The sequence below is a fragment of the Pseudophryne corroboree genome, chromosome 1 (assembly GCF_028390025.1).
Source record: "Pseudophryne corroboree isolate aPseCor3 chromosome 1, aPseCor3.hap2, whole genome shotgun sequence".
Taxonomy (NCBI): Eukaryota; Metazoa; Chordata; class Amphibia; order Anura; family Myobatrachidae; genus Pseudophryne; species Pseudophryne corroboree.
Window position 1 is genome coordinate 147,186,257 of NC_086444.1, and position 21,018 is coordinate 147,207,274.

The following is a 21,018-nucleotide window of genomic DNA, read 5'->3' on the forward strand; positions in this document are numbered from 1 at the left end:
TTCTTATTATTGGCATTATATCCTTTCCCGCCAGAGGTTAGGGTGCGTTGGGAAACACCCCCTAGGGTGGATAAAGCGCTCACACGCTTGTAAGAACAAGGGCTCTACCCTCTCCTGAGATGGCCGCCCTTAAGGATCCTGCTGATAGAAAGCAGGAGGGTATCCTAAAATGTATTTACACACATACTGGTGTTATACTGCGACCAGCAATCGCCTCAGCCTGGATGTGCAGTGCTGGGTTGGCGTGGTCGGATTCCCTGACTGAAAATATTGATAACCTAGATAGGGACAGTATATTATTGCCTATAGAGCATTTAAAGGATGCATTTCTATATATGCGTGATGCACAGCGGAATATTTGCCGACTGGCATCAAGTCTAAGTGCGTTGTCCATTTCTGCCAGTAGAGGGTTATGGACACGACAGTGGTCAGGTGATGCGGATTCCAAACGGCATTTGGAAGTATTGCCTTATTAAGGGAGTTATTTGGGGTCGGTCTTTCAGACCTGGTGGCCACGGCAACAGCTGGGAAATCCACGTTTGTACCCCAGGTCGCCTCTCAACATAAGAAGACGCCGTATTATCAGGCGCAGTCTTTTCGTGGGCAAGCGGGCAAAAGGTTCCTCATTTCTGCCCCGTGACAGAGGGAGAGGAAAAAGGCTGCAGAAATCAGCCAGTTCCCAGGAACAGAAGCCCTCTCCCGCCGCTGCCAAGCCCTCAGTATGACGCTGGGGCTTTACAAGCAGAATCAGGCACGGTGGGGGCCCGTCTCAATGAATTTCAGCGCGCAGTGGGCTCACTCGCAAGTAGACCCCTGAATCCTTCAGGTGATATCTCAGGGGTACAAATTGGAATTCGAGACGTCTCCCCCTCGCCGTTTCCTAAAGTCGGCTTTACCGATGTCTCCTTCTGACAGGGAGGCAGTTTTGGAAGCCATTCACAAGCTGTATTCCCAGCAGGTGATAATCAAGGTACCCCTCCTGCAACAGGGAACGGGGTATTATTCCACACTGTTGTGGTACCGAAGCCGGACGGCTCGGTGAGACCGATTCTAAATCTAAAATCTTGAACACTTACATACGGAGGTTCAAATTCAAGATTGAGTCACTCAGAGCAGTGATTGCGAACCTGGAAGAAGGGGACTACATGATGTCTCGGGACATCAAGGATGCTTACCTTCATGTCCCAATTTACCCTTCTCACCAAGGGTACCTCAGGTTTATGGTACAGAACTGTCACTATCAGTTTCAGACGCTGCCGTATGGATGGTCCACGGCACCCCGGGTCTTTACCAAGGTAATGCCCGAAATGATGATACTCCTTCGAAGGAAGGGGATTTTAGTTATCCCTTACTTGGACGATTCCCTGATAAGGGTAAGATCCAGGGAACAGTTGGAGGTCGGTGTAGCACTATCTCAGGTAGTGTTGCGGCAGCACGATGGGATTCTCAATATTCCAAAATCGCAGCTGATTCCGACGACTCGTCTTCTGTTCCTAGGGATGATCCTGGACACAGTCCAGAAAAAGGTGTTTCTCCCGGAGGAGAAAGTCAGGGAGTTATCCGAGCTAGTCGGGAACCTTCTATAACCGAGCCAAGTCTCAGTACATCGATGAAATGGTTCTGGGAAAAATGGTGGCTTCCTACGAAGCAATCTCATTCGGCAGATTCCACGCAAGAACTTTCCAGTGGGACCTGCTGGACAAATGGTCCGGGTCGCATCTTCAGATGCATCAGCGGATAACCCTGTCACCAAGCACAAGGGTGTCTCTCCTGTGGTGGTTGCAGAGTGCTCATCTTCTAGAGGGCCGCACATTCAGGACTGGGTCCTGGTGACCACGGACATAAATATCCTGAAGCTAAGGGCCATTTACAATGCTCTAAGCTCAGCAAGACCTCTGCTTCAAGGTCACCCGGAGTTGATCCATTGGGACAACATCACGGCAGTCACCCACGTAAACAGACAGGGTGACACAAGAAGCAGGAGGGCAATGGCAGAAGCTGCAAGGATTCTTCGCTGGGCGGAAAATCATGTGATAGCACTGTCAGCAGTATTCATTCCGGGAGTGGACAACTGGGAAGCAGACTTCCTCAGCAGACACGACCTCCACCCGGGAGAGTGGGGACTTCACCCAGAAGTCTTCCACATGTTTATAAAACTCGACAAGTATTGCGCCAGGTCAAGGGACCCTCAGGCAATAGCTGTAGACGCTCTGGTAACACAGTGGGTGTACCAGTCAGTGTATGTGTTCCCTCCTCTGCCTCTCATACCCAAGGTACTGAGAATTATAAGATGGAGAGGAGTAAGCACTATATTCGTGGCTCCGGATTGGCCAAGAAGGACTTGGTAACCGGAACTTCAAGAGATGCTCACGGAGGATCCGTGGCCTTTACCTCTAAGGGACCTGCTCCAGCAAGGACCCTGTCTGTTCCAAGACTTACCGCGGCTGCGTTTGACGGCATGGCGGTTGAACGCCGGATCCTGAAGGAGAAAGGCATTCCGGATGAAGTCATTCCTATCCTGATCAAAGCCAGGAAAGATATAACCGCAAAACATTATCACCGCATTTGGCGAAAATATGTTGCGTGGTGCGAGGCCAGTAAGGCCCCGACGGAGGAATTTTCAACTAGGTCGATTCCTACATTTCCTGCAAACAGGAGTGTCTATGGGCCTGAAATGGGGGTCCATTAAGGTTCAAATTTCGGCCCTGTCAATTTTCTTCCAAAAAGAACTAGCTTCAGTCCCTGAAGTTCAGACGTTTGTGAAAGGGGTACTGTATATACAGCCTCCTTTTGTGCCTCCAGTGGCACCTTGGGATCTAAATGTAGTTTTTGGGTTCCAAAAGTCACATTGGTTTGAACCACTTAAATATGTGGAGTTAAAATATCTCACATGGAAAGTGGTCATGCTGTTGGCCCTGGCCTGGGCCAGGTGCGTGTCAGAATTGGCGGCTTTATCCTGTAAAAGCCCTCATCTGATTTTCCATTCGGACAGGGCGGAATTGAGGACTCGTCCTCAGTTTCTCCCTAAGGTGGTTTTCACCTGAATCAACCTATTGTGGTGCCTGCGGCTACTAGGGACTTGGAGGACTCCAAGTTGCTAGACGTTGTCAGAGCCCTGGAAATATAGGTTTCCAGGACGGCTGGAGTCAGAAAATCTGACTCGTTGTTTATTCTGTATGTACCCAACAAGCTGGGTGCTCCTGCTTCTAAGCAGACTATTGCTCGTTGGATTTGTAGTACAATTCAGCTTGCACATTCTGTGGCAGGCCGGCCACAGCCAAAATCTGTAAAAGCCCATTCCACAAGGAAGGTGGGCTCATCTTGGGCGGCTGCCCGAGGGGTCTCGGCTTTACAACTTTGCCGAGCAGCTACTTGGTCAGGAGCAAATACGTTTGTAAAATTCTACAAATTTGATACCCTGGCTGAGGAGGACCTGGAGTTCTCTCATTTGGTGCTGCAGAGTCATCCGCACTCTCCCGCCCGTTTGGGAGCTTTGGTATAATCCCCATGGTCCTTACGGAGTCCCCAGCATCCACTAGGACGTCAGAGAAAATAAGAATTTACTTACCGATAATTCTATTTCTCGTAGTCCGTAGTGGATGCTGGGCGCCCATCCCAAGTGCGGATTGTCTGCAATACTGGTACATAGTTATTGTTACCAAAAAATCGGGTTATTGCTGTAGTGAGCCATCTTTTCTAGAGGCTCCTCTGTTATCATGCTGTTAACTGGGTTTAGATCACAAGTTATATGGTGTGATTGGTGTGGCTGGTATGAGTCTTACCCGGGATTCAAAATCCTTCCTTATTGTGTACGCTCGTCCGGGCACAGTATCCTAACTGAGGCTTGGAGGAGGGTCATGGGGGGAGGAGCCAGTGCACACCAGGTAGTTCTAAAGCTTTACTTTTGTGCCCAGTCTCCTGCGGAGCCGCTATTCCCCATGGTCCTTACGGAGTCCCCAGCATCCACTACGGACTACGAGAAATAGAATTATCGGTAAGTAAATTCTTATTTTTATATCCTGTTTGTCTATTATTTATGTATGCACATTTTTTTTTCACATACTCTCTACCTTTAAACTCATAGTAGGGACCTCCATATACTCACACTTTATATCCCTTTATTATCACTATTTTTTAGTGTGATGCCCTGGGGGGGTCCTTTGCTGGATCATGTTTGGGGGTTTCCTGCGTTCCGGATGTTGGCCCCATAGTGTTAGGAACCTGCCCGACAAGAGGTGACCTGGACGATTGGTGCGTAGGCCAATATCATTGGCCAACGATATACTAACAACCTCTTATGATATACCAAATTATACTGTAATGATCGCTTAGTGCATCTGCACCCCCTTTTGTCTGAGAAGACATACAAACACTGTTACGGACGCAGGTCATTGTTCCAGTTCCGCCTCAACTCCAAAACAGGGGTTATTATTCCAGCCTGTTTGTGGTACCGGAACCGGACGGTTCGGTACTGCCAGTATTTAACCTCAAATCACTGAACCCGTTTTTCCGAGTGTTCCACTTCAAGATGTAGTCTCTGAGAGCGGTGGTCTCGGGTATGGAAGAAGGGGAATTCCTCGTATTTCTGGATATCAAGGATGCGTATCTTCACATCCCGAAATGGCCGCCTCATCAGGCATACCTCAGGTTGGCGCTGTGAACAGTCACTAACATGTCTAGGCCTTGCCTTTCAGTCTCTCAACGGCGCCGTTGAAAGACGGGTTCACAGGGGTGATGGCAGAGATGTCGTTACATCTCTGCAAGCAGGGAGTGAACATCGTTCCATACTTGGACGAACTCTTTATAATGGCTCTGTCCAGAGCACAGTTAATGGAAAGCATCAGCCATACAATACGACTTCTCATGGATCATCAGTGGATTCTCAATCTGCAGAAATCCCACCTAGAACATACACAGAGGCTTCGGTTCCTGGTAATGATTTTGGACACTGTGTCTCAAAATGTTCCTTCCTATTGACAAGGCACAGGCAATTCAGAAGATGATTCGTTCCATTCTGAAGCCGAACAAATTTTCAGTACATCTTTGCATACGCCTACTGGAAAAGATGATGGCCTCCTACGGGGCAATTCAGTACGGAAGATTGCATGCACGACTATTCCAGCTTGATCTGCTGGACAAATGATCAGGGTCACATCTGCCAGATGATATGCCTTTCACCAAAATTCAGGATTTCCCTCTTATGGTGGTTGCAGATCTCCCACCTGGTGGGGGGGGTCGACACTTCGAAATTCAGGATTGGATTCTGTTGACAACGATTGCCAGCCTCCGAGGTTAGGGTGCAGGGACCCAAGAGGCTCGGTTCCACGGCAGGTGGTTGGATCAAAAGACCTCCCTTCCGATATATGCTCTGGAACTCGGGGCGATTTAGAATGCCCTTCTGCAGCCTTTTCTATCCTTATCCAGTATCGTGCCATACAGTTCGGTCGGAAAACCACCGACTGTAGCGTACATGACCCGACAAGGAGGTCCTAACAGCAGAGCTACTATGAGAGAGAGATGTCCAAGATACTCCCCTGGGTTGAGTGGAATGCCAAGGCCATTTCTGTCATACTCATTCCAGAAGTAGACAATTTGGAAGCAGACTTCCTCAGCAGACACGGTCTGCACCTGGTGGAATTGGGCCTCCACCTGCAAGTTTTCAGCAGATATTTCATCGGTGTTGCTACCTGCAACTCGACATGTTGGCTTCTTGGCTCACCAAGAAGCTTCTGCGTTTCTGTTCCAGGACGAGGGATCCACAGGCCGCAGCAGTGGACGTTCTGACGCCGCCGTGGATTTACCAGTTGGTGTATTTGTTCCCTCCAATTCCGCTACTTCCCAGAGTTCTCAAAGGACTTAATGGAAAAGAGTTCAGGCAATTCTGATTGCCGCAGACTGGCCCTGCAGGGCCTGGAATGCAGACCTCCTGGCATTCTCACTCGAAGGCCCCTAGCCTCTTGCCAGTTCAGGATGATCCTCTTACACAAGGGCGGTTAATCTATCCAGACTTACCACGGCTATGTTTAATGGAATGGATGTTGATTGGGAGGTTTTTGCCAGGAAAGAGATTCCAGGCAAGGTTATCTTGACTATGCATATCGGAGACGTGTCTCTTGGTGTAAGGGTTGACGGTATTCTACTGTGGATTTTCGTCTGGGACGTTTCTTGCACTTTTTGCGGGCTGTTGTGTTGGGCCTACATTTAGGCTTCATAACAGTTCAGATCTCAGCCTTGTCCTTTTCTCACAGGAAAAAATTGTCAGTTCTCCCAGTAGTCCAGACATTCTTGAAAGGTGTCCTTTGTATTCGACCACACTTTGTGCCTCCCACGGTGCCGTGGGATCTCAATTTGGTTCTGACCTTACTCCAATCGGATTGAGTTGAACCATTCCACAAAGTGGTCATGGACTATTTGACGTGGAAGGCTATCATGTTGTTGGCCTTGGCCTCTGCGAGGCGTGTTTCGGAATTAGGGGCCTTATCCTCTAAGAGTCCTTCTATTATGTTTCATGAGGATAAAGCTGAGCTCAGAACTCGCTAGACATTCTTGCCTGAGGTGGTGTCGGCATTTCATATAAATTTGCCGATAGTGGTTCCGGTTGTCACTGGTGCGTCTGGTACACCAAAGTCCTTGGACGTGGTTTGGGCTTTGGATATTTATGTCCAGTGGACAGCTCGGACTCGTTTTTTGTTCTCTATGATGCTTCACATATTGGTTGTCCTGCTTCGAAGCAGTCCATTGCATGTCGGGTCAGGCTTACGATCCAACGGACTTACTCTTCGGTGGATTTGCCGCTGCCGAGTTCTGTTCAGACCCACTCCGCATGGTCGGTGGGTTCTTCTTGGGCGGCTGCGTGGGGTGTCTCGACTTTGCAGTTATGCCGGGCAGCTTCTTGGTCGGGTTCGAACACGTTTTAGTCTTACAGGTTCAACCCCTTGGCTACTGAGGACCTTCAGTTTGGTCAGTCAGTTATGCAGGGGTCTCGGCACTCTACCACCCAGTCTGGGAGCTTTGGGACTTCTCCATGGTATGAAGACCATTCCAGTATCCCCTAGGACGTTAGAGAAAATAGGATTAATACCTACCGGTAAATCCTTTTCTTGTAGTCCGTAGGGGATACTGGGCGCCCGCCTCTGTGCTTCGTTAATTTCCTGCAAGAGTTGTTCTTGTGTGTTGGTAGTTGGGTATGCTGTTGCTGTCCCTCTTTTCAAGTTGTGGTTAGCGTTGCTATCCTCTGTTTTGTTGTGTGCTGATTCATTCTCTCACCACTTTCTTGTCTATTTTCCTCCTCACACAGTATGTCCGTCTCCTTGGACACAATTTTTTTAGACTGAGTCTGCAGGAAGGGCATAGAGGGAAGGAGCCAACACACTGTGAAGAAATTTAAAGTGCCATGGCTCCAATGGACCCCATCTATACCCCATGGTACTAAGACCATCCCAGTATCTCCAACAGACTACGAGAAAAGGATTTACCGGTAGGTATTAAAATCCTATTTAGCCTCTGAGTTTTTGAGACCCAAGTGCATTGTTTTGTGTTTTTTTTGGCATTAAACAGTAGTTGCCATGTTCTTGACTATTTCTGTGGTTTACCTAGAAAGATCATCAACCATTTTTGTTTTATCACTCCTGGTGTGTCTGCCCTATTGTTTACCTTTTTAATATTATGGTATCAAACTCTCTATATAGGATTCATGTATCAAACTTTTATCTTATAGGATTTGAAGCCAAACAATTTGCTGCTAGATGAGAATGGGGTCCTTAAACTGGCTGATTTTGGTCTGGCTAAATCATTTGGGAGTCCAAACAGAGTTTATACTCACCAAGTGGTAACAAGGTAATTTAAAATGGTGATCCATGTACAGACTGCCTTTCTTAGATTGAAAAACTTTATATGTTTGCATTTACAGGGGGAATGGGTCTAGACTGCACACCCTAGTGGTTGTCATGAGAGGTGCTATCTGCTGAGATTTATAGTACTAAAAGAGAAGGAATAGGTGCAGATGCACGATACAATCATTACTGTAAATTACAGTTATAATAGATTGCTTCATTCTAGATTAGCACTCCTCCCACACCTTCCCAACTGGTTTTAAGCAGAGACCTTCATCTGACTGCACATCAATGATTCAGGCATAATACAAAATAAGTCCTATTATTTTTCATACAGTGTCAGTTTTTTGGGGAGTAAATATTGGGGTGTTGGGTCCCCTGAACTGTTGTTTCTGGGCCACTCCAGGGCATCACACCCTAACACTTATATTCACTAGTTTCTCTAACGTCCTAGTGGATGCTGGGGACTCCGAAAGGACCATGGGGAATAGCGGCTCCGCAGGAGACTGGGCACAAAAGTAAAAAGCTTTAGGACTACCTGGTGTGCACTGGCTCCTCCCCCTATGACCCTCCTCCAAGCCTCAGTTAGATTTTTGTGCCCGAACGAGACGGGTGCAGGCTAAGGGCTCTCCTGAGCTGCTTAGTGAAAAAGTTTAAAGTAGGTTTTTTATTTTCAGTGAGACCTGCTGGCAACAGGCTCACTGCATCGAGGGACTAAGGGGAGAAGAAGCGAACTCACCTGCGTGCAGAGTGGATTGGGCTTCTTAGGCTACTGGACGTTAGCTCCAGAGGGACGATCACAGGCCCAGCCATGGATGGGTCCCGGAGCCGCGCCGCCGTCCCCCTTACAGAGCCAGAAGACTGAAGAGGTCCGGAAAATCGGCGGCAGAAGACGTCCTGTCTTCAATAAGGTAGCGCACAGCACCGCAGCTGTGCGCCATTGCTCTCGGCACACTTCACACTCCGGTCACTGAGGGTGCAGGGCGCTGGGGGGGAGCGCCCTGAGACGCAATAAAAAAACACCTTTTGGCAAAAAAATACATCACATATAGCTCCAGGGCTATATGGATGTATTTATCCCCTGCCTGTTTTTCCATTAAAAAGCGGGAGAAAGGCCGCCGAGAAGGGGGCGGAGCTTATCTCCTCAGCACACTGGCGCCATTTTTTCCTCACAGCTCCGTTGGAGGAAGGCTCCCTGACTCTCCCCTGCAGTCCTGCACTACAGAAACAGGGTAAAACAAGAGAGGGGGGGCACTACATTGGCATATAATTATATACAGCAGCTATATTAGGGAAAAACACTTATATAAGGTTATCCCTGTATATATATATAGCGCTCTGGTGTGTGCTGGCAAACTCTCCCTCTGTCTCCCCAAAGGGCTCGTGGGGTCCTGTCCTCTTTCAGAGCATTCCCTGTGTGTGTGCTGTGTGTCGGTACGTTGTGTCGACATGTATGAGGAGGAAAATGGTGTGGAGGCGGAGCAATTGCCTGTGTTAGTGATGTCACCCCCTAGGGAGTCGACACCTGACTGGATGGTCTTATGGAAAAAATTACGTGATAGTGTCAGCACTCTACAAAAGACTGTTGACGACATGAGACAGCCGGCAAATCAGTTAATACCTGTACAGGCGTCTCAAACACCGTCAGGGGCTCTAAAGCGCCCGTTACCTCAGGTCGATACAGACACGGACACTGACTCCAGTGTCGACGGTGAGGAAACAAACGTATTTTCCAGTAGGGCCACACGTTACATGATCACGGCAATGAAGGAGGTTTTAAACATTTCTGATACTACAAGTACCACAAAAAAGGGTATTATGTGGGGTGTGAAAAAACTACCCGTAGTTTTTCCTGAATCAGATGAATTAAATGAGATGTGTGATGAAGCGTGGGTTTCCCCCGATAAAAAACTGCTAATTTCTAAAAAATTATTGGCATTATACCCTTTCCCGCCAGAGGTTAGGGCACGTTGGGAAACACCCCCTAGGGTAGATAAGGCGCTCACACGCTTATCAAAACAAGTGGCGTTACCGTCTCCTGATACGGCCGCCCTCAAGGAACCAGCTGATAGAAAGCTGGAAAATATCCTAAAAAGTATATACACACATACTGGTATTATACTGAGACCAGCAATCGCCTCAGCCTGGATGTGCAGTGCTGGGGTGGCTTGGTCGGATTCCCTGACTGAAAATATTGCTACCCTGGACAGGGACAATATATTATTGACTATAGAGCATTTAAAGGATGCATTTCTATATATGCGAGATGCACAGAGGGATATTTGCACTCTGGCATCAAGAGTAAGTGCGATGTCCATTTCTGCCAGAAGAGGATTATGGACGCGACAGTGGTCAGGCGATGCGGATTCCAAACGGCATATGGAAGTATTGCCGTATAAAGGGGAGGACTTATTTGGGGTCGGTCTATCGGACCTGGTGGCCACGGCAACGGCTGGAAAATCCACCTTTTTACCCCAAGTCACCTCGCAGCAGAAAAAGATACCGTCTTTTCAGGCTCAGTCCTTTCGTCCCCATAAGGGCAAGCGGGCAAAAGGCCACTCGTATCTGCCCCGGGGCAGAGGAAGGGGAAAAAGACTGCAGCAGACAGCCTCTTCCCACGAACAGAAGCCCTCCCCCGCTTCTGCCAAGTCCTCAGCATGACGCTGGGGCCTTACAAGCGGACTCAGGCACGGTGGGGGCCTGTCTCAAGATTTTCAGCGCGCAGTGGGCTCACTCGCAAGTGGACCCCTGGATCCTGCAGGTAGTATCTCAGGGGTACAAATTGGAATTCGAGACGTCTCCCCCTCGCCGGTTCCTGAAGTCTGCTTTACCAACGTCTCCCCCCGACAGGGAGGCGGTATTGGAAACCATTCACAAGCTGTATTCCCAGCAGGTGATAATCAGGGTACCCCTCCTACAACAAGGAAAGGGGTATTATTCCACGCTGTTTGTGGTACCGAAGCCGGACGGCTCGGTGAGACCCATTCTAAATCTGAAATCCTTGAACACTTACATAAAAAGGTTCAAGTTCAAGATGGAGTCACTCAGAGCAGTGATAGCGAACCTGGAAGAAGGGGACTATATGGTGTCTCTGGACATCAAGGATGCTTACCTCCATGTCCCAATTTGCCCTTCTCACCAAGGGTACCTCAGGTTTGTGGTACAGAACTGTCACTATCAGTTTCAGACGCTGCCGTTTGGATTGTCCACGGCACCCCGGGTCTTTACCAAGGTAATGGCCGAAATGATGATTCTTCTTCGAAGAAAAGGCGTCTTAATTATCCCTTACTTGGACGATCTCCTGATAAGGGCAAGGTCCAGAGAACAGTTAGAGGTCGGAGTAGCACTATCTCAAGTAGTACTACGACAGCACGGATGGATTCTAAATATTCCAAAATCTCAGCTGATTCCGACGACACGTCTGCTGTTCCTAGGGATGATTCTGGACACAGTACAGAAAAAGGTGTTTCTCCCAGAGGAGAAAGCCAGGGAGTTATCCGACCTAGTCAGGAACCTCCTAAGACCAGGCCAAGTGTCAGTGCATCAATGCACGAGGGTCCTGGGAAAGATGGTGGCTTCTTACGAAGCGATTCCATTCGGCAGATTCCACGCAAGAACTTTTCAGTGGGATCTACTGGACAAATGGTCCGGATCGCATCTTCAAATGCATCAGCGGATAACCCTGTCTCCAAGGACAAGGGTGTCTCTCCTGTGGTGGTTGCAGGGTGCTCATCTCCTAGAGGGCCGCAGATTCGGCATTCAGGATTGGGTCCTGGTGACCACGGATGCCAGCCTGAGAGGCTGGGGAGCAGTCACACAGGGAAGAAATTTCCAGGGCTTGTGGTCAAGCATGGAAACGTCACTTCACATAAATATCCTGGAACTAAGGGCCATTTACAATGCTCTAAGTCAGGCAAGGCCTCTGCTTCAGGGTCAGCCGGTGTTGATCCAGTCGGACAACATCACGGCAGTCGCCCACATAAACAGACAGGGCGGCACAAGAAGCAGGAGGGCAATGACGGAAGTGGCAAGGATTCTTCGCTGGGCGGAAAATCATGTGATAGCACTGTCAGCAGTGTTCATTCCGGGAGTGGACAACTGGGAAGCAGACTTCCTCAGCAGACACGATCTCCACCCGGGGGAGTGGGGACTTCACCCAGAAGTCTTCCACATGATTGTGAACCGTTGGGAAAAACCAAAGGTGGACATGATGGCGTCCCGCCTCAACAAAAAACTGGACAGATATTGCGCCAGGTCAAGGGACCCTCAGGCAATAGCTGTGGACGCTCTGGTAACACCGTGGGTGTACCAGTCAGTGTATGTGTTCCCTCCTCTACCTCTCATACCCAAGGTACTGAGAATCATAAGAAGGAGAGGAGTAAAGACTATACTCGTGGCTCCGGATTGGCCAAGAAGGACTTGGTACCCGGAACTTCAAGAGATGCTCACGGAGGACCCGTGGCCTCTACCTCTAAGAAAGGACCTGCTCCAGCAGGGACCATGTCTGTTCCAAGACTTACCGCGGCTGCGTTTGACGGCATGGCGGTTGAACGCCGGATCCTGAAGGAAAAGGGCATTCCGGATGAAGTCATCCCTACCCTGATCAAAGCCAGGAAGGATGTAACTGTGCAACATTATCACCGTATTTGGCGTAAATATGTTGCGTGGTGTGAGGCCAGGAAGGCCCCTACAGAGGAATTTCAACTGGGTCGTTTCCTGCATTTCCTGCAAACAGGACTGTCTATGGGCCTAAAATTAGGGTCCATTAAGGTTCAAATTTCGGCCCTGTCAATATTCTTCCAAAAAGAACTAGCTTCGGTTCCTGAAGTTCAGACGTTTGTCAAGGGAGTACTGCATATACAGCCTCCTTTTGTGCCTCCAGTGGCACCTTGGGATCTCAATGTAGTTCTGGGATTCCTAAAATCACATTGGTTTGAACCACTCACCACTGTGGACATAAAATATCTCACATGGAAAGTGGTAATGCTGTTAGCCCTGGCTTCAGCCAGGCGTGTATCAGATTTGGCGGCTTTATCCTATAAAAGCCCTTACCTAATTTTTCATACGGATAGGGCAGAATTGAGGACTCGTCCTCAATTTCTCCCTAAGGTGGTTTCAGCATTTCACTTAAACCAGCCTATTGTGGTGCCTGCGGCTACTAGGGACTTGGAGGATTCCAAGTTGCTGGACGTAGTCAGGGCCCTGAAAATATATGTTTCCAGGACGGCTGGAGTCAGAAAATCTGACTCGTTGTTTATCCTGTATGCACCCAACAAATTGGGTGCTCCTGCTTCTAAGCAGACTATTGCTCGTTGGATTTGTAGTACAATTCAGCTTGCACATTCTGTGGCAGGCCTGCCACAGCCAAAATCTGTAAAAGCCCATTCCACACGGAAAGTGGGCTCATCTTGGGCGGCAGCCCGAGGGGTCTCGGCGTTACAACTTTGCCGAGCAGCTACTTGGTCAGGGGCAAACACGTTTGCTAAATTCTACAAATTTGATACCCTGGCTGAGGAGGACCTGGAGTTCTCTCATTCGGTGCTGCAGAGTCATCCGCACTCTCCCGCCCCTTTGGGAGCTTTGGTATAATCCCCATGGTCCTTTCGGAGTCCCCAGCATCCACTAGGACGTTAGAGAAAATAAGAATTTACTTACCGATAATTCTATTTCTCATAGTCCGTAGTGGATGCTGGGCGCCCATCCCAAGTGCGGATTGTCTGCATTACTTGTACATAGTTATTGTTACAAAAATCGGGTTATTGTTGTTGTGAGCCATCTTTTCAGAGGCTCCTTCTGTTATCATGCTGTTAACTGGGTTCAGATCACAAGTTGTACGGTGTGATTGGTGTGGCTGGTATGAGTCTTACCCGGGATTCAAAATCCTTCCTTATTGTGTACGCTCGTCCGGGCACAGTATCCTAACTGAGGCTTGGAGGAGGGTCATAGGGGGAGGAGCCAGTGCACACCAGGTAGTCCTAAAGCTTTTTACTTTTGTGCCCAGTCTCCTGCGGAGCCGCTATTCCCCATGGTCCTTTCGGAGTCCCCAGCATCCACTACGGACTATGAGAAATAGAATTATCGGTAAGTAAATTCTTATTTTTTCCACTACCTCTGTGGTTTTTATTTATCCATTTATTTTTTTCCCACATACTTTATATCTATTTTTAAAACACTCTCTACACTTAGTAACTACCTCGCTTATCCTATACTTTATTACACCTCACCATTTTGTACTAGTGTAATGCCCTGGGGGGGGGGGGTTCTTGGCTGGGCTGGTTTGGGGGTACCCTACACCCCGATGTCTACCCCAAAGTGTTAAAGACTTGCTCGATAGAGGTGATCTCGACGCGGTGGGCAAGCCCATATCCTTGTCCAATTATGTGCTAACAACCTCTTATTATATGTTGTAATATACAGTAATGATTGCATAGTGCATCTACACCCATTCCTTCTCTTGTATGTTTGCATTTAACATGACAAAATGCTGAGCCAATGATAATTGTACATCAAAGCTTAACCAAGGAAATGTTCACTTCATTAGTGTTTATGGTCCCAATTAATGGGTAACACTTAGTAAATTTTTCCTGCCGTTCTTTACAGTAAATATTAAATCTGATTTTTTAAAAATCTGTTGTCATATTATTAACCACCTTATTACCTACCAAGCATTGGGACCTGACCAGAAACACTCCCCAGAGCCCCCTCCCCATACCCTCCGCCCCTTCAGTTTTGCTGCTCATACAGTATTCCCCATAAAAAAGCAACGCAACGCAAGGTTTGGCATGCCTGGCAAATGCTCCTCCTTCAGGGGGTGTGGAATTAAATCAGTGCATATGGATTACGGTACATGGCTGGACAGTGTAAATCATAGGTAACAAAGATGCAGGGAGCATGGAAATTTATTTAGTGCTTTAAACATACCACGGTAGCCTTCCCCTACACAAGCTGACTTAGATAAATGTTTTAGTACTGAAAATCAATCACTCACGTCTTATGAGAATATTAACATAAGTGGCAGTGATGTAGACACAGTCAGCCAGTCAGGTGTGTCCAGCTGTTCTCATGAGTTTGCAACTTGCACCAGAGGCCAAGCATCCGCAAGTGATCCACCTCCAAAGAGGCATATACGTCTGTTTGGTACTCAGCATGGGACACCTTTTCCATCATAAACAAAAAAAAAGTCTAAATGAGCAGCGCAGGTGTACTTGAGTGATATTACTTGCACAGCTTCCCCAGTCTTATGGGAGATCACTGGATTTGAAGGCCATTATTGCAGTGGTCCAAAACTTTTCCACCATGGTTATTCATTATTTATTAACAGTTTCTTACATAGTGCAGCAAATTCCTTTGCGCTTTACAATTGGAAACAGTGCAAAAAAACAAGACTGAGTAATGACAGACAGTCATAGAGGTAGGAAGTCCCTACTTGCAAGCTTATACTCTATAGGAAAATAGGCATTGGTACACAAGAGTAGGTACTATATATTGCATGATAGTCCACCAGATTGCAAAGGTTCTTGCTGGGCTGTATGATATGGTCACACAACAATGTTGGCCTGGGGTCAGGAGGATGAGAAAGTGAAGAACGGGAAAACATGTTGTGCACTGAAGTACACAAACTAGATTTAATTTGCTTTATTTTATTATTTAAATGAGGTCAATGAGCAGAAAGTTTATACATCAATGGCTATTTCCTATTTTGTGGGTAGGAGCACAAATTTTTGGCACCCTAATAGGAATTCTTTGCATCCTCTGATGTCCGGAAGTTCAGACCTCATCCAGGTGATGGGAAGGACTTTTTGTGCTGTTCAGTTTTCTGCGGGAAGTATCGATTGAAATTAACAAAAATTGCACAAGCTGTTGCATGGGGCTGGAACGTTCCCCCTTTCTACATGATGATGTTTGCACTGTGCATAGTGATGGCAGTCCTACACACAGCAGTTTACGGGCGACGGCACAGGACTTCAGATAGATGGCTGGGTTCTTGTCTGTTTAGTAAAAGGCTGTGCAGTTTAATACAGGATGCTGTACTTTCTATTTACCAATCCACTGCCATGTGTGTGTGTATATGAGAAAACTACTGGATCTGAGGACCCACATTAGTTCTGTGTTTTGGGGGGAAAAAAATAACTTAAATGTCAATATTTTACTGAGTCAGTGGGCTTGAATGTAACCTTGCCATTGCTCAATAGGTGGTATCGATCCCCAGAGTTACTGTTTGGTTCAAGGATGTACGGTGTCGGTGTGGACATGTGGGCAGTTGGGTGTATTCTGGCCGAACTCCTACTAAGAGTAAGTGGTCTCTTTAGTCTGATTTCAGAGCTGTATAGAAGAAACATATTGTATAGTGGTACAGGTTATATATAGGTGTTCACACTGAATAAATCATGTCATTCCTTTATATTAGGTCCCTTTTCTGCCTGGGGATTCTGATCTGGATCAGCTAACAAGAATATTTGAGACACTGGGTACTCCAAAAGAAGAGCAGTGGCCTGTGAGTATCCATCATCTTGCCAGCATTCTCTACACACAAACTAACGGTATATTCAATTGAAGTCGGATCCTTTCAGACATACATTGTTGGAAAGGATCCGACAAAGCACTATTCAATTGATTTGACCGTTCTCGCCAATGTCATTCAGTTTTTAAAGTCTGAATGACATTGTCGGAAAACGGGGCCAAAATCTGTTGAATTTGGCCACGTTTCCGGCAGAAGTACACGGATCGGCAGCTATTCCGCCGATACACGTACTTTCCAACAAGTCGGAATAACTGACTTGTCGGAAAAATTAGGGCTCCATTGAAAAGGTTGGAACCCCTTCCGTCCTAAAATAGATGGAAACTGCCGTCTTTCTGACAAGACGTCAGTTTCCGACTTCAATTGAATATACCCCTAAGTATTCAGTCTTTCCATACGGTAGGAGCCAGTGACCATGCTTGGGTAACGTGTGAGGCATACACTGGAGTCAGCTATGTGACCTGATATTTGTCAGAATGTATTTGATAAATTTGTTGTTATTTTCTACTGACCTGACCTCATGAATACCGGTTAAGCCTGCAAAATGGCTGCTGTCACTGTGCTTAGGTCAGGGGTGCACTTTAAATGCAGAAATGAAACCGAAAAATTACTTTGGCAAATCAAGATCTACAGAGCACAAACTTACAGGCTCACAGTTTCAGAATGATAATAGTCGGATATTAAATCTAATGAAGCAACTGCTGCATGTTTTTTTTGTGTGACTATTACTTCAGGGGGCGCTGTTGAATAAAGATAGATTTCTTTATGTATTTTTATTTTTCTACTGCTGTGAAGTATGGTTACTATGGCTCCAAGTTGGTTCAGGACGTGTACATTTCTAGGGAAATGAGTTTGGTCTGCAGCATGAGGTAGCTTTTGAGGTTTGGTTTTCCTTCTGGTAAAATGATCATCCAGCATTCTGTCTGATGCCAGTTAATTGTATGCAGGGCATGTCCAGTTTACCAGATTACGTCACCTTCAAGAGCTTTCCAGGCACCCCACTCCATATTATATTCAGTGCTGCAGGAGATGACCTCCTTGAACTGCTACAAGGGCTATTCACCTTCAACCCATGTGTACGATACACAACCTCCCAGGTACGTTCCTTGGCTGACCCCATTGTGTGCAGTCCTTTATGACCTCTCTACTGTTGTGTCTACAATATATAGGATCATTGAATGGAATTCTAGTAGTGCCTCATAACATTTTTCCCTTCCTATATATATTCTGCCAATCCTTGTAGTAGGACCTAAGACTATTGGGTATATTCAGTTAAAGTCTGATCCATTCCGACATGCACTTGTGGGAATGGATCCGACAGGACCTATTCAATGATCGGCCAAATCCGACTGTCTGATTTGAGTCCGATCCGACTGTCTGATTTGGCCGTTCCCTGTATGCATCCTGCTGCTGCTGTCAGTGCCACTGCGGGATAGAGGACGGTGCCTGGCAGGGGGGACGCCCAGTGATGGCCGGGGAGCCGCTGCAAGAGGGAGGATGGAGCCTGGCAGGGGGGGGCGCTGTGGGAGAGAGGACGGAGCCTGACAGGGGGGACGCCCAGTGATGGCCGGGGAGCCGCTGTGGGAGAGAGGATGGAGCCTGGCAGTGGGGACGCCCAGTGATGGCTGGGGAGCCGCTGCAAGAGAGAGGACGGAGCCTGGCAGGGGGGGCGCCCAGTGATGGCTGGGGAGCCGCTGCAAGAGGGAGGATGGAGCCTGGCAGGGGGGACGCCCAGTGATGGCTGGGGAGCCGCTGCGGGAGGGAGAACGGAGCCTGGCAGGGGGGACGTCCAGTGATGGCCGGGGAGCCGCTGCGGGAGAGAGGACGGAGCCTGGAAGGGGGGGGGACGTCCGTCATAGAGGTACCTGTGCTCTGCTGCCCCTATAGCCCGCCGCCCCGCTCCCCCGTCTCATCTCCTCAATCCAACTTTTTTTAAAGGCGGATTGAGATTGTCGGAAATAGGGCCAAAACCTGTCGGATTTGGCCCCGTTTCCGACAGTAGCACACGGATCAGCGGCTATTCTGCCGATCCATCTGCTTTCCGACAGCATTCCGACAAGTCGGATTTCCCGACTTGTCGGAAAAAATTAGGCCGGCTTGAATAGGTCGGAACCCCTTCCGATCTATTCCAGTCGGAAACTGCCGTCTTTCCGACAAGACGGCAGTTTCCGACTCTAATCGAATATACCCCTATGGATGATGAATATCTGTAATATAAATGTATATGACCTGTGATATATGAAATGTAGTGTGCCCTGCTAGTCGGGTGGTATGTAACTACAGCCAGAGATCCACAAGTTGCCTTACCTTGTTCTAATATAATTTCATACTTTGCCATTAATTGTCTAGGAAAGTTTGTTTTTATGTGGAACAGTACGTTTTCTCTTCTACATAAACACCACAGAGTTCATTGGTACTTCTTATTTCCCTTAGGCACTAAAGAAAAAGTATTTCAGTAATAGGCCAGCACCAACGCCTGGGCATTTATTGCCAAGACCCAATTGTTCTGTAGAAGCGTTAAAAGAGCAGCAAAATCTTACTCTGGGCATCAAAAGGAAGCGGGTGGATGGTCCAGAACAAAGTAAGTAACTGGGGACAATTTCTGTCTGTCCTCTGAGTCTGGGGAGGTGGGATGTGAGCTGATACAAGGAGTAAACTGGTAGCTTTTACAATAACTAAACCAGTTTCGCTTGTATAGTCGACTTCAAGTAGCCACCCGCCAGTGCTCACTCTGCAGTGCATGGCATGAAGCACTGCAGCCACCTACAAACCATTTGTGTTGTGCCACCATATTATGCAGTGCTTTGCATAGAGTCAATTTACACAGATACTGCTCTCTACTGCAATACTATTATTTAATTGTGTATGGGATCCATCTAATGCAAGTGCAATTGACACCATGCACATAGATGTCCCCTGGTGGTGCATGCATGGGTAGGGCGGCTTGTGCGCCCACTCAACAGCCCACAACACAGACCCCCATCTCCACTCACCCATGCACCATATGAACACACCGTATGAGGATCTTCTCCCTGTCTCTCTTAGAGGTCTCCATTATGGGTGTAGTATGTTATGCCGGCGGTCGGACTCCCGGCGGCCAGCGCCGGAATCCCAACCGCCGGCATACCGACAGCTGGGGGAGCGCAAATGAGCCCCTTGTGGGCTCGCTGCACTCGTCACGCTACGGGCACGGCCACACTATCTATTCTCCCTCCAGGGGGGTTGTGGACCTCCAAGAGGGTGAGAAGCTGTCGGTATGCCGGCGCCGGTATGCTGGTCATCGGGAGCCCGGCCGCCGGCAAACTGAAGACCACCCCTCCATTATGAGTGCTGTGCCTGCGTAACCCAGGTATGTACACAGCAGATGAACCTGGGGGTGCATGTATGGATAAAGGAAGGCGCACGTGGGTGATATCAGGTGCGCCTAGAGCCTATCTGAAGACAACTGAGAGGTGATGTGATGGATTGAATAAAGGGCTTAGCCCCTCACCCATCAAGGACCATTCAATGTATCACATACCTTGTAATTGAAATGGATTGCTGGGACTGCTTTGTGGCCACAAAAGCCTGAGAATAGCATCTAATGACAGAGTGCTACTTTACAACATTTAATTCTATGTTAACTTCTGTTTCCATTACTGTTTCAAGTCCTTATGCTGTTGGTTCATTCTACAAATATGTTTTATGGGTTTAAATGCGTAACTTAAATGTCCTATTTTTGCTTTACAGAAGACATTGTGAAAAAGCTGAATTTCTGACCTCAGACAAGGCTGCAGTACATCTGACCTGCAATGCGACTTGCTGCTACTATGGACTACTTGAACATTTGAACATGAGGAACTATTTTGACATTTAAAAAGAACTTTGTAATATATTGTATACTATATTCACTTATTACTATTGATAGTAACAGTATTTTTTGTGAATAAATTATGTTTTAAAATCCAAGCACCTTCTTTACCATGTATTCTAGTGCTTTAATAGGTGCTAACGTGTTCTAAGAGGAGGGGGGGATGGATCCATTCTTACAGGAGGGTTAAACATGTACTGAACAGTCACATTACAGCACCCTAATATGCATCCATCACTGGGGCAATACAAAGGAATGTAACCAGGCGCTAATATATCATCACCATAATTTGATGGTCAAATTACAAATATTAAAAAATTATATATAAATAATACTGCAAATACTGTATACTCAAGCTGCAGGAGAGAGCTTGACTTGGGGTAAATCAAGTCAAAAAGAACCGGCACTTTATAGTCTCCGGTAACACTAGAACACTGAACTAATCCCCTCTTGCGCTGTAAATAGTATGATATGGCTCAAAGTTCAATAAGGACAAATGGATAAATCCATATATTCTATATATTTTTTAATAATACATATAAATATATATATATATATATATACACTTTACAATGAACTATTAGACCGGTCAAAATAAAATCACTAACAAATATATTACCTAGCTATAGGAGGTGGATCTCAGGTAAACTCTGTGCACAGAGTATTTTTAAAAATAAAAATCAGTCCATGTATTGGATTAAAAAATCAATTGACCAACTATAATTCGCACCCATGTAGTGAATAACATATTTAAACGTGGTTATGTATTGGAATTCCTCAATATGTTACCACTTAACCTCTTTGAGGAAGCCCCCATA

The 21,018-nt window shown here is 47.2% G+C and overlaps 1 protein-coding gene across 1 annotated transcript in view; it reads left to right on the forward strand.

Annotated features, from left to right (window-relative positions):
- Window positions 1–20,298, forward strand: part of CDK7 (cyclin dependent kinase 7) — a 158,004-nt gene extending 137,706 nt beyond the window's left edge. Inside the window, exons 7-12 of the mRNA XM_063963462.1 lie at window positions 7,718–7,836; window positions 16,025–16,124; window positions 16,240–16,326; window positions 17,298–17,447; window positions 18,784–18,931; window positions 20,080–20,298. Of these exons, the coding sequence (XP_063819532.1) occupies window positions 7,718–7,836; window positions 16,025–16,124; window positions 16,240–16,326; window positions 17,298–17,447; window positions 18,784–18,931; window positions 20,080–20,108 (633 nt within the window). The 3' untranslated portion in view covers window positions 20,109–20,298. The remainder of the gene's footprint in view (window positions 1–7,717; window positions 7,837–16,024; window positions 16,125–16,239; window positions 16,327–17,297; window positions 17,448–18,783; window positions 18,932–20,079) is intronic.
- Window positions 20,299–21,018: the final 720 nt, after the last annotated feature.